This window comes from Neurospora tetraspora (genome assembly GCF_033439725.1).
Source record: "Neurospora tetraspora strain CBS 560.94 chromosome Unknown B0H65scaffold_7, whole genome shotgun sequence".
Lineage (NCBI taxonomy): Eukaryota > Fungi > Ascomycota > Sordariomycetes > Sordariales > Sordariaceae > Neurospora > Neurospora tetraspora.
The window spans coordinates 1,784,698-1,798,831 of record NW_026944389.1 but is presented as its reverse complement, the minus strand read 5'-3'; the positions used below and the strand labels follow the sequence as shown (position 1 = coordinate 1,798,831).

General features: G+C 54.0%; 5 protein-coding genes across 5 annotated transcripts; 3 read left to right on the top strand and 2 right to left on the bottom strand.

Moving 5' to 3' along the window:
• Positions 1-7: 7 nt before the first annotated feature.
• Positions 8-1,579, bottom strand: B0H65DRAFT_551860 (uncharacterized protein; the record flags this gene model as incomplete). Its single annotated transcript, XM_062829852.1, has 3 exons — positions 8-53; positions 112-1,453; positions 1,513-1,579. 3 exons carry the CDS (start codon positions 1,577-1,579, stop codon positions 8-10), a joined length of 1,455 nt encoding a protein of 484 aa, XP_062678478.1.
• Positions 1,580-3,904: 2,325 nt separating this feature from the next.
• B0H65DRAFT_290754 (putative RhoGDI group protein) lies at positions 3,905-5,798 on the top strand. The gene is made up of 3 exons (XM_062823008.1): positions 3,905-4,156; positions 4,686-5,063; positions 5,190-5,798. The coding sequence occupies exons 1-3, from the start codon at positions 4,060-4,062 to the stop codon at positions 5,318-5,320; spliced, it is 606 nt and encodes a 201-aa protein (XP_062678477.1). The 5' UTR covers positions 3,905-4,059; the 3' UTR covers positions 5,321-5,798.
• On the bottom strand, positions 5,785-7,593 carry B0H65DRAFT_290707 (serine/threonine-protein phosphatase PP2A catalytic subunit). Its single transcript, XM_062823007.1, has 4 exons — positions 7,453-7,593; positions 7,046-7,279; positions 6,722-6,976; positions 5,785-6,639 (listed from the first exon to the last, which is right to left on the bottom strand). Exons 1-4 carry the CDS (start codon positions 7,466-7,468, stop codon positions 6,182-6,184), a joined length of 963 nt encoding a protein of 320 aa, XP_062678476.1. The 5' UTR covers positions 7,469-7,593; the 3' UTR covers positions 5,785-6,181.
• A 1,104-nt stretch (positions 7,594-8,697) lies between these two features.
• Positions 8,698-9,234, top strand: B0H65DRAFT_290681 (uncharacterized protein). The gene has a single exon (XM_062823005.1). It carries the CDS (start codon positions 8,794-8,796, stop codon positions 9,073-9,075), a length of 282 nt encoding a protein of 93 aa, XP_062678475.1. The 5' UTR covers positions 8,698-8,793; the 3' UTR covers positions 9,076-9,234.
• Positions 9,235-9,862: 628 nt separating this feature from the next.
• B0H65DRAFT_290704 (uncharacterized protein) lies at positions 9,863-13,017 on the top strand. The gene is made up of 3 exons (XM_062823006.1): positions 9,863-10,168; positions 10,233-12,566; positions 12,628-13,017. The coding sequence occupies exons 1-3, from the start codon at positions 10,038-10,040 to the stop codon at positions 12,638-12,640; spliced, it is 2,478 nt and encodes an 825-aa protein (XP_062678474.1). The 5' UTR covers positions 9,863-10,037; the 3' UTR covers positions 12,641-13,017.
• Positions 13,018-14,134: the final 1,117 nt, after the last annotated feature.

Sequence of the window (14,134 nt, the reverse complement as noted above, 5' to 3'; positions counted from 1 at the left end):
AACGGATTTATAGTACGTTGGCCACATACGGTGTGATTATGGGAAGAAGGGCACTACGCAGAAAAAGTTAGCAAACGGTCAATATGTCACTTGGAAAGAAGCAGCACGTACCCAAGAGCTCCTACGGCAAACGTGGCGGTGAGACCGAGGTAGGCGCGCTTCCGGATTCTATCCTTGCGCAACTCTGCCTCGGTCTTCACCCTCTTGGCTCGCCGAGGTTGTTCAGCCTCACCCGCAGCCTTCTCATCCTCATCGACGCTAATCTTCTCCGCCTTGCGCTTGCCCTTGCTATCGGCCTTCTCTTCCTCGGTAGCCTTGGTCTCGGCCTCAGCCTCGCCTTCAGCCTGTTCATCCTCAACATCGGCCTTGGAGCCCTCAATAAGGGCAGCCGCGGCCTCAGCATCGGCCTTGACGGCAGCCTCAACCATAGCCTTGGCCTCCTCGATCATCTTCCTCGCCTCCTCCTTAGACGGGGGTTCACCCGCCATTAAGGGCACCTCAAGCTCAACCTTGGTATGCTTGACCTCCTCGCCATCCTTATCCAGCTTGACATCCTCATCAATGCGCACCTTGATCTTTGGCTCCTCCTCGATAGGCTCCAGCACAACGACAGGCTCCCTCTCGACCGACTCCACCTTGAGCTCTGCTTCGGCAGTTTGGATCTTGGTAACTGGAACTGTGTTGATCGGGGTAGAGGTAGGAATCTCGCCATTGATGAGCGTAGGTGCCTGGGAGTCGGCGAAGCTGGTGGCGGGAGTCTCTGTGGCAGGGACAGCGGTAGCGGTGGCAGTAGTGGTAACCGTGGTGGCAGAAGCTTCAGCGGTAACCTTGCGCGTGGTGTTGCGAGGGGTGGTGCCGCGTTTGCTGCTGGTTGTAGCCTTGCCAGGGCTGCAGGAACGGCGACTGCTAGGACGGCTGCGCGTGCTGCGAGTCGTAGGCGGTGTGGGAGCAACAAGAGGAGGCTGAGCTCCGAAGAACTTGGGAGGAGGAGCAATCTGCTTGGGCGCGCTGCTGTCGGTGGTTGTGACGGCGATATCTGAGGGGTCGAGAAGGGCTCGGATCCAGGGGGTGATCTGGTACTCCTCGGCGAGGATCAAAGCCTGCTCAGGGGGAATCCAGACATTGCCGGCGGTCTCCTCGGGGCTCGTGCTGGCAAGAGACTTGATGTATTTGCGCTCCGCTTCCTCCTCTTCTGTCGACGCATATGGGAAAGTGGCCTTGAACATGCCGGTAGCCGAGATGTAACCATCCTGGCTGCGGCGCATGAGGAAGTAGCTGGGAGGAGAAGACTTGAAGATGCCCGAGACGATACCCTTGGGCAAAGGGGCTCTGAGGTGGGCGTAGTCGAACGCCAGGAGAGACGACGGATCAACCTCAGCGCCCGGAACAGCGGTGACCATGCGAGGGGTCAGTTGAGTCTGCCCCAAGCGGCGACGGCTTGCAAGATCTGTGTCTGTAGTTGCGCAAGTCAGCTCCGGTTTCTCGTTCACGCACTTGTGAACGGTGGCTTACGGGAGGGCACATCCTCGAGCATCAGAGGGTTGCGACGGGCCGGAAGATGCCTAGCTACTGTCGCCATGATGTCGCGGGGAGTGGCTGAACAGCTATACAAATGTTGGGATGGGTTTGGGGGAGGCGACGATGGCCACAATGGGTGGTCTCCTATTGGTGTCGTGAATGGCGAAATCTTTTGCGCGCAGGTCGCGCAGTGTCCTTTTGGTCGGGATGGTCGGGGGGACAAGGTAACCAAGACGAGCCAAACACACAAATAAAATTGCTACTAGCAAAGAGATTTGAGCCAAAGAGAATTCTGGCTAGAATGCTAATTCAATGGATGCTCCCGTGCGCTGGAATCTCGTGGAGAGCACGGCGGAGGATGGGATTGAAGGTGTGTGAGGGATGATGACGATCAAGACCGCTCGGGGGTGGGAAAAGTGCGGTCGGTCGCGCGCAATCTGGCAGATTGGACTCTGGGGAATCACTGCACTGGAAGCTAACGGGGAGAGGCAGGATGGGACAAATGATGGGTTGATGGGGGAAACGAGACCGGGGTCAGACCTTCGGTGCAGCAGTGCAGAGGAATAGCGCGACGTCGTCCGCTGAGGAGGGTTTAGCGTGTCGCGGGATCATGGGACACGGGCCACACCACCTTGGGATTTGATTGTGGGCACTTTTCAGGGCCAGCTTGGGCGGAGACGAGTGACGGCAGTGACGACTCTGGAAGGGTGTTTGGCGTGGGGTGGCCCAAGCGTCTAGCAGCTGTGGCAGCATCACTCGCTTCCTCGCTGTGTGTGCTCAACAAGCCGATTGGATTCCCAACATCCCCACCAATAAATACTACCAGACTCAGAGACGGCCGTCCGCATCTCGACGCATCCCATTGCACTTTGCAGCAGTAGCAGCGGTAGTAGCGGTGCAGCAGACAGAAAGCGGAGAGACAAGGTCCTCCACGGATGCAATGTGAGCAATGTTCCACACGCAGTGACACTCTTCACGTCTCTGCTGCAGAGTTGAGTGCTTGCGTGGGTGTGCCTTGCGGTGTTTGGAGAAGCCACAGACAAAGTCAAGACCCGGCGAATGGATGTCAACCAAGTCGACACAAGGCCTGATGAGGCATTATTGTGATAAAGGCCGATCTTGTTTGCTGGACTGACGGTCGCCTCGGCGGGGGGCAAAGGGAATGGCATCAAGTCATAGACTGGCCACATCTGGTGGTGATACACGCTTTGAACTGTCACCCGTCATCCCGTCCAGGAACCCGTCGACCGCGTCAATCTGGGGTAGCCAAGACCTCTACACCACCAGGCAGAGGCGTCCCCCAAGTGATTCACACCGGGATGCTACAAACAGCTTGCCTCGTGTTGGATCAAGCTCCATTCCGTGCTAACATTTGTGAGACAAGCCGCAGATAACGGATCTCAGCCGCCGAGGAGAAGGAAAAGACAAGAAGGCTGAAGGGCGGTGATATAAATCAAAATAACCGGAGGGTGGCCCGTTCCGTGATCTGACATGCCGGGACTTCAACGGTGAAGAGAGTCCCCCGTATCTAGAGCGGACGGGTCCCTGGCGGGGAAGAATGAGCGGTGAACGACTCAAAACTCCAATGCCTCTGATCGGAATCGGCCCTCTCACGTCTTGGCACCATCGCTCACCACCATCGCTACACCTTCTCCAAGCTCTGAACCGGTGAACCCCTTTTTTTTCCTCCCAGGGGCGGTGACAACAGAGGCACTTGTTTTTCCGCTGGCGACCACATCGCCAGTTTCATGAAACCACTCGACTTGTCGAATTCCATCAGATCATCGTGGTAGCTTGGTCACTAATCCACCAGGTAGGTCCCTAGAGAGAAGTAGGTGAGAGAGTCAACAAAGGCCCGTCTGGTTCACAGCATCGAGGGGCGATGTAGTCAAGAGGCACAGAGGCTCCCAAGGCAACATCAACAACAACAACCAGTCAATGAGGGGATTCCAGATTTGATATGTTCTGCACACGGAAACCAGGAAGGACAAGTCTCGAGAGGTCGACAGCGTTCCAGATGGCCCATGGGTTATCCAATGATGGGCCCGTCTTGGTGTTGCCCACGCATCGAGACCCCGAATCGCAGATGCAGCTCCCCCTGGCCCCACCAGCTTTAACAGCTGTGGCCAAAGAGAAGACAACCTGAAAGAGTGAGCCCCTCCATGTTCCATCTGTCACACTGGTTCACTCTTCAGTTGACTCTTTGGGCTCAGCCCCTCTCAATGAGTGGTTCCTGGCGACTCGGAGCGAACGACGGTGGACGTGGGTGGACAATCTGGAACTGTGTGGGTGTCGATTGGGTGTGCACAGTGCTCCCGTTGCCCAAATAAATAAGCTCCGGCCTTTGTTCGTCACCCCTCCAAAACCTTCATCAGATCGGCGCCGTAAATACCATCATAGCTTCGACTTCTTCTTTTCTCCTGTCCTGTCTTTCTTGACACTTTATCGCAACTTTATATCCTTCATATCCCGAACCTTCAGCCTCGCAACCCGATTTTCATCTACTACCTTAATCAACAACCACAACCCCAATAATTCACAATGGCCGGCGGACATGACGAAGATCTGATGCCCGAGGACAACTCGGGCTACAAGCTCTCTCAGCCCAAGCAGTCCTTGGCTGAGTACCAAAAGATGGGTATGTTCCAACCTTTGTCTTCACTGTTTGTTTTCTTTTCAGCATCATACCCATCTTCTTTCACCTGCATCTTCTCTGCGGCATCGCGCGGATCGTGGGACTTTTGGAAAAGGGGAACTGCGGGTGCGGTGACGACATGATGGTTTACCCCTTTCACCGCCAATGCTTCACGGCGCAAGGACTATGGCAACGCCTCACACATGACCACTTTTCATGTTTTTTGGCATGAAATCACGACCACTATGAGCGCAAAGTAAAGCTCGTCATGGTTTCCCATGGCAGAAACCTTTGCGATTGTTTACTTGACTGCCAAGTCAACAATCGCAAAGGTCGTCGCAGACGTTCACAACTCCCAACAGGGCATGCCCCTGATTCGAAGATGAGGGGGCGAGAGCCATCGCGAAATGGCCCATCTGCCAGACCGGAAGACCACGGCAGCGTCATTCACAACACCAAACCGCATTCAGCCACATACACAAGGCATACAATCATGAAAAAGAACCACAATGACTAACCCCCTCCCCCTTAGACGAGAACGACGAGTCCCTCAAGCGCTACAAGGAGTCCCTCGGCCTCGGCGGCGGCAATGACCTGTCTGACCCCAACGACCCGCGCGTGTGCATCATCCACTCGCTCTCCATGGAGTCTCCCGGCCGGGAGCCCGTCGTGATCGACCTCTCGACCCCGGGCTCGCTCGAGGACCTCAAGAAGCACCCCTTCACCATCAAGGAGGGTGCCAAGTTCACCATGAAGGCGCAGTTCAAGGTGCAGCACGAGATCCTGAGCGGTCTGCACTACGTCCAGACGGTCAAGCGCGGCAAGATCAGGATCCCCGGTGGCAAGACGAGCGAGATGATTGGAAGCTATGCGCCCAACACGGATAAGAATCCTATTTATACCAAGACTTGTGAGTAGTTTTTTTTTTTTTGTTTGTTCTTTTTCGGACGGACGTCCTGTCCGTCTCTGTCTGTCTGTCTGTGTTTGAATAAAAGCAAAAAAAAAAAAGCTGACCAAGTTTTACGAAATACCTTAGTCGCCGAGGAGGAGGCCCCCTCTGGTATGCTCGCCCGCGGCAACTACAACGCCGTCTCTCGCTTCGTCGACGACGATGGCAAGACCCATCTCGAGTTCGAGTGGAGCTTCGACATTGCCAAGGATTGGTAAATTGCTTCCGCTTCGTTCGATTAGATAGATCGTCGTGATCGCCATCGTTCATCGTCATCATCATCATCTCGTTCTCCTCCTCGCCTTTTAGCCAGCCAGCCGGCTCGGTCGGCTAGTCGGCCGCATGGGATATACAACACACATACGTACGCCTTCGCTGTGGGGCATGCCGTGACTGTCATAGTCCAGTGGGAGGAGGAGGAGGAGGAAGAGGAGAATGGGGGGGATGCGCCTCGGCGTATTGAGGAGCGAGCTCGAAAGAGGATCAAGACGGGAATCAATCGATCGCTGAGGAAGAAAGACGACAACACGCGCCAGAAGTCCTCTCTGCCGGCTTCGAATATGAAGAAGCAGGAGAAGAGATACTACTACACTACCGCAACTTAACAAGGGAAAGCGACGTCTGTTTCACCTTGTCTACATATGGATAGGAAAGGAGGGGAAATGGACAGGACGCAAGCGAATGGAATGGAATAGGGGCCACAGGATTGGATGGTTGGTCACCACACACCCCCCTTTCTGGGCAGGAGGGAAGGGGAGAGAAAACTTCCTTTATATCTATCTACATACATACACATTTTTATCTTAGTAGTATAACGACACATAACTCTCACGTCTGGTACGAAGAAAGATTGGAGGCTTGACACTGCATCACAAGACCAACTATTCCCGGCTTGGATTGTACGAAGAATGCTTCGTTGGTTTGTATACTGTCCAAAAACCGAACGTTCCAAGTATCATTCATGCCCGCCTGCTTGTAATCTATGACATTGTGGTCGCTAGCGTGGGTATATGCAGTGTATTCGCACACTTCAATGCGATCTATTCCCTATCCCGCCCTCAATGCGCATCTCTCGCCGACTACAAAAAGTAATCAGGCAACGCCCCTCCCTCGGCCGACTTGTCCTGATTCATCTGCTGATCCTTAACGGCGTCGTTCTCAGGCGCGGCCGCGAACACGTTGAAGAAACGCTCTCCGGTGTCGCTAACCTCCAGCACGCTGGCCATGTTTCCGCACCGGTAGCAGTAGTTGGGCGCGCTCCATACCGTGCTCAGCCGGTCGTCGTATAGCACCTGATATCCTTCCTGGCAGAGCTGATGCGCGCGCAGGATGTGGTTCATGTTGTTCACCGCCAGGAACTTCTTGACTACCTGCGCCCCGAACGTGTAGCCGGCGCCGCGGGGGGATAAACTGAACTCGTCGCGGTCGGGATCGGGATCGGACCATACTAGGTCGGCCATGGGGCCTTCGTGGGGGATCTCGCGGAAGCGGTCGATTACTTTGATTTGGTCGATGGAGTGGATGGAGGGGGAGAGGCCTGTCGTGGAAGAAGAGGTTTAGCAACTGTTTTGTACACCTGGCGCCCAGCACTCCTGGCGCCCAGGAAGGGGGTATCTCACCTCCGTGTACACAGAATATTTGGTCGTTGATGACCACGCTTAATGTGAGAAAGTCGAACATGTCGGTAAAGTAATGCCAGACATTGGCATTGCCGTACTTGCGCGAGCACTCGGTATAAAAGCCGTAAGATTGCGTTACGCCGCGGGACTCGTGGTTTCCTCGAATCAAATGGACGCGGTTGGGGTATCTCAGTTTCAAACAGACAAGAAGAGAAATCGTTTCAACGCTGAACATGCCTCGGTCGACATAGTCGCCTGTTGTTGTTCTCCCAAGGTTAGCACGCCGCCCGCCGCTTTGCTCCCACCACCAAGATCACCACCCACCTAGAAACAGATAATTCGTATCTGGACAGTAGCCACCAATTCTGAATATTTCTATCAGATCGTAGAACTGGCCGTGGATGTCACCGACAACGGTAACGGGGGCGCGAACGTGCACGACATTGCTTTCGCGCATCAGCAGCTCCTTTGTTTTGGCACATATCGCTTCGATAACCGATTCGGCGAGTAGTTCCTTTTTGTAGAGGCGCGAGATGCACTCGTCGAGGTCGACCGAAGCTATACCGTACGTCACATGTCAGTGTCTGTCATGATTGCTTCGTTGTTGGATGTATGTTGGTGGTTTGTCGGTGTCTTTCTTTTGGCGGGGCGCGGGAAGGGTAGGAGGGGCATGGCCCTGTCTGTTGTTCTCGACGTTGGTGGCGCAAAGGGTGTGCGATGGACCAACTTACAAGGAAGGCCAGGCATGGCGGGCAGAGAGATGATGCTCGTGTAGTAGGACTAAAGCCAACTTGGGCAAGTTTGCAGTTGGTAGTGTCGTGTCGACAGGCTCAGCAATCACGGGTTGCGGTAAAGGCTGGTGCTTCTCCCAGCTCGAGCGATGTCAATGGTGGTGGTTGGATGGATGCGAACCAACATGTTCGGAGAGATCAGATGGGTTTGTCACATCGAACGGGGCGAAAGAGCTTCAGTAGACGACGGAGCGCAATCCTCCAAAGTCACTTGGTGGTGGGACAGCTTTGCGAAAAGAGGTGAAAGGTGGAAAGAAATGTTGGTAGACGGATTTTGCGAGAGCAGTCGCAAGCGGCCTGGCAGGAATACACATGATGGGCGGGGCCGCCATTTGGAATACTGGAAATGGAGGCGATGTCGGTTTGTTGAGTTGGTCGTGCCTGGTGCTGCTGAAGCGTAATCCCGAGTGCTGAAGCCTTGATTCCTGGCGAATCGAAGGAGGCCCGACGCGCCAGTCTGCACCTGCACTTGCTTCCCGCCTGCAGTGGAGGTGCCCCTGGGTTGCTGCTGACGGGCTGACGTGCCCTCCATCCAGTGCAGCTGTGTTGTTGACAGTTGACACTGGCAACAGGCAGACAGCTGGGAAACCATCCGTCATCGCGAAGGACTGGAAGGCTGGACTGGCGAGGACTGAGTGCTTGTGCCCCACTTGGTAATCGGTTCATACAAAAGCCAGCGGTCTCCCTCCTCTCTTCCCACTTGACCCTCGCAAATTTCCTTTCCCTGTTCCTCTCTCGCACCTCTGTTGCTTTGCTGCCTCACGGCCACCTCTGAAGACATCTCGACGAGCGCATTTTCCCACCTCTCAACAGTGTCAGCGGACACATTGGTTTGATGCGGCGCTTTTTGGCCATCAGTCCAGGTTTTTCCTGTCCATCATGTTATCTTTGATGGCTTCTTCTGCTTTGTCTGTTCATTCTGTCGATTGATTGCTGGCCAGATTCCCAGGACCAAGGAGATGCCCAAGTCCAGTGTTGCTCTCTGGCGTCGTCTCCAGGCATCCAGTGCCTTTCACCGCGTTGTTTCTGCCCTTGCTGGCGATGCCTCGGTTGGCCCGAGTTTACGGTTATTTCCTTTCTCTGCTTCATCTGCCTGCCCCTTCACTGGCATTCAAGCTTGAAGTCTATCGAGCCCAAGAGTTGGCTGTCCTACATTGCAGTTCAGGAGTTGAGGTATTTCATCGACGAGTAGCTGGCCACATGGAGGAAGGCGTTCAGAGTCTTGCTGTCCATCAAGACAGTTGACGACAGGGCAGTTTATGGGGATCATGGCAGGGCATCATGGGCGCTATCATGGCAACCTGTCTTTGCCATGTCCTCTTTGGCTTTATCGAGGGCGCGGTTGAGGGCTTCCGATGCAGTCATCTGTGTGAGGTTGATGATAGCCAACATTGGCAACCTCTATCTCGGACCAGCTTCTCGGGAACCGTGGAAATTGGGGACGGGAAGGTCACAGGTAACACATCTCATTTCCTCACTCTAGCTCTCAAATTTGGCCTCTGCCATCCTGTTTGTTATATGACTCTCGTTGAGGTCGATGCACTGGCCTTATTCCATAGATGATGGCCAGCCCTGTGCTTTTGCTTCTTCTTGCAGGCATCGTCCTATTCTCTATACCTCTAGTTCTTTTAGAACATATCAATCTTCAAACCAAATCATGAAAGCAAACATCAATCATATCAAAGCGATGAGACGCAAACGCAGCTTGCCGAGTCGGAGCCGGTCCAGACCCCAAATTCCCGAAGCAGTAAGGGGCTGTTTCTCACGTGATTCGTGCGTGTCAGCCCCCGCTCTCTTGCGCCCAGAGGGTGGCGGCTGAACTTCTGACGGCGCTCTTCAACCTCCAAAAATACGACTTGCATCGGAAGTCAGTAGGGCAAGTCAGCTGGATCGCTTCCTGACAGAGTCGAGCCACGACAGATTCCACAACACCACAACCACACTGCAGCGACACGCCGGCGACAGGCCACTCATCGCAGCCTTGTCTCTAGACTTTTGTTTGCATTCTGATCTCCAATCCAGCATTCGTTGATGCCGCGGCATTGTTAGTTTGGGCATCCTAGGCGGCTTCCTCGACGCACTGCAGAGTGACTGCCATAGCAGTACATCCCAAATCATTCAGTGTCCCCGACTGGTATACGTCCGCCTCGATATACGTCGCTCTCGAGGCCCGTTGATTATATGTCCAAAAGGTCGCGACATTCCCAGTGCTCACGTCTGCATCTGCTCGCTGTCCGAGATCCTCTCCTTGCTTCCCGGTGGTCGCTCGCCAGGCTAATGTCCTCGCAGCGAACCTGATCCATCATAGGCATTCGCCCATCCATCAGCGAAGCTACAAGCCATCATCGCCGTCCGCTTCAAGGTCCTCTCTATACTTGCACGGGACTACAAGGCTACTCCTGATATACCTACTTCATTCGGCAGTTATACGCTTCTATCTTTCATCTTCATCCCAGTGACTCAACCACTGCAGTTCCCCATTATTCATTTCTCCTTGCTCACCCCCCGGTCAACGCATATATAATATGTCATCCGCCGCGGCGGTTGACTCCGCTCCGGGACAGTCCTCCTCCCAACACGAACCAATATGTTATAACTGCGGCACACGGGGCCATTGGGTCGTCGCTTGTCCAGAGCCCACTCGGGATGTGCCTGCGTGAGTAGCCTTGGATCCCCTTTGCCCATGTGTCTTAGTCACAAGGGACTAACAGTCCTTCCAGCGGCCTTCAAAGATGGCAGTCTCAGCACCAGGAACACCAAGGTCACTCGTCAGATCGCAACAGTTCATCCCATGATAAAAAGGGGCCCGTTGTCACTCGGTATCCGTTGCCTCCTAGCCAAGGCCCAACCATCACAAGATACGGTCCGCCGCAACCACCAGCCTATCCCCCCGGTGCACCACCGCCGCCGTCGATCCAAGCTTATCCTCCGGCCTCTTTCCCACCGCCGCCACCACCAACATATTCCGGGAGTTACCCTCCCCCGCCGCCGACTGTGTACGGCCAGTTCCCGCCGGCTGCACCACCGCCTCCGTCGCAGTACGCACCGCAGCCCCCTTATGGACAGCCACAGTATCCTCCTCCGTATCCCCCATCCAACTACTACCCGAACGGTGTCCCCCCTCCCCCGCCTGGGGCTTATCCTCCGCAACCTTACTCACAACCAGGACCGCCGCTGCCCGTGCCGCCGCCTGTACCACCTCCTTATCCTAGTAGCTACAGTGGGCCACCGCAGCCGGAATACCATTACTCACCAGGTCAGAACCCGCCATATCCTCCTCCTACCGGATGGGCACCGCCGCCATTTGCTCCTCCCCATTTACCGCCTCCTCCTCCATCCAATTCTGGCGCGAACAAGCATCGTAGCAAGAGACAGAATCAAGGCCCGAAGCATTCGAATGCGCAAAGAGATGGACACGACAGGCACAACAGAGATGAAGGAAACCACAGAGTCGACAGGTTTGACCGCCATGACAGGCATGATAGGCCGGACAGGTTTGACAAACGTGATCGAGATGACGGTCACGAAAGGGGCGAACGGTTCGACAAGAACGATCGCATTGAGCGAAATGATAGAAACCAAAGGCCTGAGAGGCACGACCGGCCTGCGAGGTTTGAGAGAGCCGAGAGGAACGACAGGAACGACAGGCGTCGAAATGTGAACGATTCAGAGGACCGAGCCGGACCTGGGCGACAAGAACGCCGAAAGGAGCCACGAACAGTCCAGCCTGAGCGAACATCCAAGCCCACAGATTCCAAGAAAGCGGTTCCCGAGCCCAAGGAGGATGTAGGAAATGGTGAATGGGATCCAGCTTCTGAGAAGGATTTGCAGCGCATTTTCCCCGAACTTGACTTCAAGCCGGCGGATCCGGTCGGAATTCCTCTACCTGCGACTTATACGGATGATCCCACGATTCCGCCTGCATACAATGCCAAATGCGTCAAATCTCTTTATTTCAACGATCAGAATGAGAAGGAATTTGCCTTCTCAATCCGGGAGACATCTTTCTGGTCTGTTCTCAAGCTAGACCCCGTCTTCAAGTTCTACCCGGGAATGATCAGGAAGCGCATCGGCGAGCATGAGTACACGACGCATATAATTTCTGCGCCTCCTCATCCAGAAGCCAAGTTGAAGCTTCCGCCGAAATTCACAATCTCGCGGAACCAACGTAAAGAGACACCGGAAATTGATCGATATCGCCCTCGACTCGATCAGCACCGGGATTTCTCTCCCAGACATTCCGCACCTCGCGATCAACAATCATCCGGGTTCGACAGAGGACACCGAGGTTATCAGCAACATCCAAAGCGTCCTTTGGATGACTCCTTTGACGGGCGCGATCGAGATCCCAGGGATGCAAAGCGGCCCAGACAGAGTTTGCCCCCGCGGGATACCCCTGACCGGGGTCACGGCCGCGACACCTATCCACCACCTCCTCGTAGGCCCTCCCCGAGTCCCAGGTATAACCTCAGTGCCGATCCCTGGTCGCCACAGGCTGGTGAAACGAAGGTCCCATCAACCGACCATCGCTACAATAGGGATGCCTACTACGACAACAGGTCCTCGTCATCTAGGGACGACAGAGACAAGGAGAGAGGGAGAGAGCGACCATCTCAGTATGCGGACATGCGCCACGACAGCGGCTACCACAGCAGTCGCAGCCGCTCGCAGGAGCGCAAACCTCGCACATCCTCGTACCGCGATGACTACAGAGATCGGGACAGGGAGAGAGACAACCGACCGCTTTCGGGACCATACCAGCAGAGGAAAAGGACGCGGTCTCGCAGCCGCAGTCCCAGCCGCAGCCGTAGTCCGGCCTCGTCCTACCTCTCGCCAGCAAGAAGCACGGCTAAGCGCAGTCGCTCCGCTAGCCGTGGTCGTAGTTTGACACGTAGTCGGAGCCGCAGTCGCAGCAGAAGCGAACGCAGCGAATCACCCCTCACGGCGCTGGATAAGGAGCTGCTGGGTTTGACTGACGAGCCTAATGAGCCGCCCAAGTCGAAGGTGGCTCCTAAGAAGGTGGCGCCGAGGGTCAAGGTTGCTGCGGCATTTGGGTGAGTACAACTCCGTCTGTGTCTTTCGACCTGAGTGAATGAGTGCTAATGTCTTCGATAGTCGCCGTTGGTGATCCCTCACACCCATTTTACAGTTTTTCATTCTGTTTCTTTCCATTTTCTTTACAGTCCGAACCGAAATCGGACTTTGTCTTTTGATCCGGCATGTCCCGGCGTTGTGAGAGTGTATCCAGGACTCTTTGTTTGTGTTAACACTGGGGCTTGTTGCCTGGCGTTTCTAAGTCTTTGGAGTTTATGTGTCTGTCAGATGGTGGGTGGGTGGGTGATATGGAGTGATACAGAGTGATATACTTCATTTGGAGCGGAGTTCGTGTTGAGCGGAGTTCGTGTTGCACCATCATCAAAAACAGCTTTCTTGCTTTTCATAATAGAATATTGCATCTGTATAGCACAGATGCTGATCCTCACAGATGCTTCATATCCTGCCATTCACAGAGTGTCAATATGCCGTAATATACCGTGCCTAATACCACTTCCCCATGGACCGGGTGCTGTATCTCACTATGGACAAGCGCATATGGTTTTCAGGTCAGAGAGGGAAGGTGCTTCCATGAGACTTCCTCACGAACCTTCCACTTCTGCCCAGTTTCATTATCGATAAGCAGATACGATCATCCCAAGTTCCGTTGAGGAAGGAAGGGGCTTCAGTTTCATGACACACCCTCGGCCTCGTCAGGAAGGAGCGACTGAGTACATATGAGCCCTGGGAGAGAAACACAAAGTGAGCAAACCCGAAGTGATCAAACTACGTACCTCAATTCAAGACTTACATGACTTGACATTCAGAACCGTCACAATACCATGATGTGAAATGAACAGAACTCCCACACACTGAAGTAGTTCATGATAAATTACATACAGTAGCACCACACGAACTTTTCAAACGCTTTCGTAAACTGCCCGTAAGCGAAGTTACATCAAACCATATTTGCTTTTCTTCTGTAGCTACCTGCTACTGTCCCAGTCCAGAGAAGAAAGAAAGACACTTACGTCACCCGAAACATATGTAGAAACCATTACCATCAATTCAACGAAACATAACTGAATCAAGACATTCTCATTGTGGACTACGGAAGTTTCGTCAAGTTGTGAGCGAGTTAGGTGAGGGTAGGTAGGTATCTTACCAGGTCCTTACAAGTCTACAGCGTGGTATCCTAAGGGTTGAGATATTGAGAATACCACCTAGGTATTTGTCAACTGCTGTTCCCTTTTTTTTTTACTTTGAACTTACATTACAACAACGGAAGGAAGCGCAGGTGTGGACGTGTGGTCAAGTCAAGCCACCAACACGTGTCAACTCGTTTTCTTTTCTGCACCATGGTATCATCGTACCATGGAAACATGGATACTGTAACCGCCGCTCACTCACTGGCGACGTGATGGTTGTTTGGGTTTCCTTGGGTGAATGTAACCTTCGTATTGAGCATGTTTGTGTCCTGTCCTCATGTGGTAGCGTGACGTGACGAACTGGTACCACATTGCGAAAGGTTCAGTAAGAGAGCATCTATCACATCATTTTGTGGACATGTAACTGAAGTAGAACTCCA

What these genes read in the sequence shown, in the direction of transcription:
- B0H65DRAFT_290754 (XM_062823008.1), top strand. Translation starts at nt 4,060, where the DNA reads ATGGCCGGCGGACATGACGAAGATCTGATGCCCGAGGACAACTCGGGC. An exon ending in GGCTGAGTACCAAAAGATGG is followed by an intron (nt 4,157 to 4,685) that starts GTATGTTCCAAC and finishes CCTCCCCCTTAG; the next exon opens with ACGAGAACGACGAGTCCCTC. An exon ending in TCCTATTTATACCAAGACTT is followed by an intron (nt 5,064 to 5,189) that starts GTGAGTAGTTTT and finishes GAAATACCTTAG; the next exon opens with TCGCCGAGGAGGAGGCCCCC.
- B0H65DRAFT_290707 (XM_062823007.1), bottom strand. An exon ending in TACGAATTATCTGTTTCTAG is followed by an intron (nt 6,977 to 7,045) that starts GTGGGTGGTGAT and finishes GAACAACAACAG; the next exon opens with GCGACTATGTCGACCGAGGC. An exon ending in AATATTCTGTGTACACGGAG is followed by an intron (nt 6,640 to 6,721) that starts GTGAGATACCCC and finishes CTTCCACGACAG; the next exon opens with GCCTCTCCCCCTCCATCCAC.
- B0H65DRAFT_290681 (XM_062823005.1), top strand. Translation starts at nt 8,794, where the DNA reads ATGGGCGCTATCATGGCAACCTGTCTTTGCCATGTCCTCTTTGGCTTT.
- B0H65DRAFT_290704 (XM_062823006.1), top strand. Translation starts at nt 10,038, where the DNA reads ATGTCATCCGCCGCGGCGGTTGACTCCGCTCCGGGACAGTCCTCCTCC. An exon ending in CCCACTCGGGATGTGCCTGC is followed by an intron (nt 10,169 to 10,232) that starts GTGAGTAGCCTT and finishes CAGTCCTTCCAG; the next exon opens with CGGCCTTCAAAGATGGCAGT.